The 2,281-nt window shown below is 48.9% G+C and overlaps 1 protein-coding gene across 1 annotated transcript; it reads right to left on the bottom strand.

Moving 5' to 3' along the window:
- Window positions 1-1,407: 1,407 nt before the first annotated feature.
- Window positions 1,408-2,079, bottom strand: LOC137824863 (uncharacterized). The gene has a single exon (XM_068630543.1). The coding sequence runs from the start codon at window positions 2,077-2,079 to the stop codon at window positions 1,408-1,410; it is 672 nt and encodes a 223-aa protein (XP_068486644.1).
- Window positions 2,080-2,281: the final 202 nt, after the last annotated feature.

Here is a 2,281-nt window from a genome sequence, read left to right as displayed (position 1 = left end):
GAATTCCACCCAATTAGCATGCCTCTTGTTAAGCTTGTTTTGGCTTTTCAAATACTTAAGAGATTCATGATCACTATGTATCACAAACTCTTTGGGAAAAAGATAGTGTTGCCAAGTAAACAAAGCCCTAACAAGTGCATATAATTCTTTATCATAAGTGGAATAATTGAGATGACTTCCTTTCAATTTCTCACTAAAATAGGCTATGGGGTGGCCCTCTTGAAGGAGAACAACCCCAATACCTATGCTTGAAGCATCACACTCAATCTCAAATGTCTTAGTGAAATTAGGAAGGGCCAAGATGGGAGCATTAGTCAATTTTACTTTCAAAGTTTCAAAAGCTTTTTGTTGTGCTTTCCCCCATTGAAAGACCACATTCTTTTCATTATGTCATTGAGAGGTGCGGCAATGGTACCAAAGTTTGGGACAAATCTTCTATAGAAAGAAGCAAGTCCATGGAAACTTCATACCTCATTCAAGGTTTTCGGTGTAGGCCAATTTTGAATGGCCATCACCTTTGTTTTGTCCACATGGACCCCTTTGTTCTCCAAGTGGTATGGGTGAGCTTTCCCCATAACTAGGTCGGCAACTTGGAACTGGCGGGGCTTTATCTTGGAGTTGTTATGGTGTTCCACCCTTCTCTTCACCGCTTCAGCTTTTATCCTCGCCTCCTCTCTGACCTCATCCAATAAGTCCAGGTTCACCTTTCTCTCCTCATTGGACTCCTCAGCCACAAAACTCTTGAAACGTGGCGATCTTTCTTGAATCTCAACTGGGATCATCGCATATGACCCATACACCAGGGTGAAGGGCGTGTCCTTCGTTGAGGACTGAGGTGTGGTGTGGTAAGCCCACACAATCCTGGGTACCTCTTATGCCCACGTTCCCTTAGCTTTCTCGAGCCTCCTCTTCAGTCCTCTGAGAAAAATTCTGTTGGCAGACTCCACCTACCCGTTCGTCTAGGGGTGCTCAACAGATGCGAACACCTGCTTTATGCCTACCTTCGCACATAGCTTACCCAACTGCTGATTTGCAAACTGCGTGCCATTGTCGGAGACAAGGCGCCTCGGCACACCGAAACGACACACGATGTTCTTCCACACAAAAGTGTTGTACTTTGTGGGCGGTGATCTACACCATCGGCTATGCTTCAATCCACTTCGTGAAGTACTCGATAGCAACTATCAAGTACTGTCTTATTGCCAACGGGATGGGAAGGGCCCCAGAATGTCAATTCCCCATGTGTGGAAAGGCCACGGGCTATAAATTGACCTCAACTCTTCTGGCGGCACCTTGTGTCAGTCGCCATGCAGTTGGCACTGCTTGCACCGCTGGGCGTATCTCACGCAGTCTTCTCTTAACGTTGGCCAGTAGTACCCTACGCGGAAAACCTTCAACGCCAAGTATCTACCACCATGACTCCCACCCACAGATCCCCTCGTGGAGCTCGGACATGATTTGGGTACACTGTTCTGCGCTCACGAACATCAAAATTGGGTGTGTGAACCCATGCCTGAACAGTTCTCCATCCATGAGGGTATATCTTGCAGAGTTCTTCTTTATCTTCTTGCCCTCCTCGGGCTCCACTGAAAGTATCCCATCGGCAAGGTAGCGCCTATAGGGCGTCATCCACGTGTCCCCCTTCTCCAGCACGCATACCTGCATGGGGTTTTCTCCTTCTAGTGAGTCCAGATATGCACTCACACTGGGCGCCCTCAACGTTTCCTGGGTTAGCGACTGATGACTCCTCACCCCTTTCCTTGACGAACCGACTTGGAGGACGCCTACCATATTATCCGCCACGAACGCTCGCGGGGTTTTGAGAGTTTCCTGTATAACTAACCTCTGCCTTCCCCCCTTGCCTGAGCTGGCGAGCTTGGCGAGCAGGTCAGCACGGGCATTCTGTTCCCCAGGGACATGTACTAGCTCAAACACTGCGAACACCCCTTTCAAAACCTGTTCCCCAGGGACATGCACTAGCTCAAACACTGCGAACACCCCTTTCAAAACCTGCACATAACTTAAGTACGCAACCATCTGTGGATCCTTGGCTTGGTACTCTCCGGTCACCTGACCCATCACTAGTTGAGAATCACTCTTTGCCAACAAAATTTGCGTACCCATCTCTTGGCCAAGAGCATCCTAACTATGAGGGCTTCATACTCCACCTGGTTGTTACTCGCCTTGAAGGCGAACCTTAGGGCTTGCGCGATCCACAACCCGTTCGGCACCTCCAAGATAATGCCAGCTCCGCTGCCCTGTTGATTGGAGGACCCATCAA

The sequence above is a fragment of the Phaseolus vulgaris genome, chromosome 8 (assembly GCF_000499845.2).
Source record: "Phaseolus vulgaris cultivar G19833 chromosome 8, P. vulgaris v2.0, whole genome shotgun sequence".
Taxonomy (NCBI): domain Eukaryota; kingdom Viridiplantae; phylum Streptophyta; class Magnoliopsida; order Fabales; family Fabaceae; genus Phaseolus; species Phaseolus vulgaris.
This window is presented reverse-complemented; position numbering and strand designations above follow the sequence as displayed.

Excerpts from the sequence above, each read along its gene's own strand:
- LOC137824863 (XM_068630543.1), bottom strand. The coding sequence starts at position 2,079 with ATGGGTCAGGTGACCGGAGAGTACCAAGCCAAGGATCCACAGATGGTT.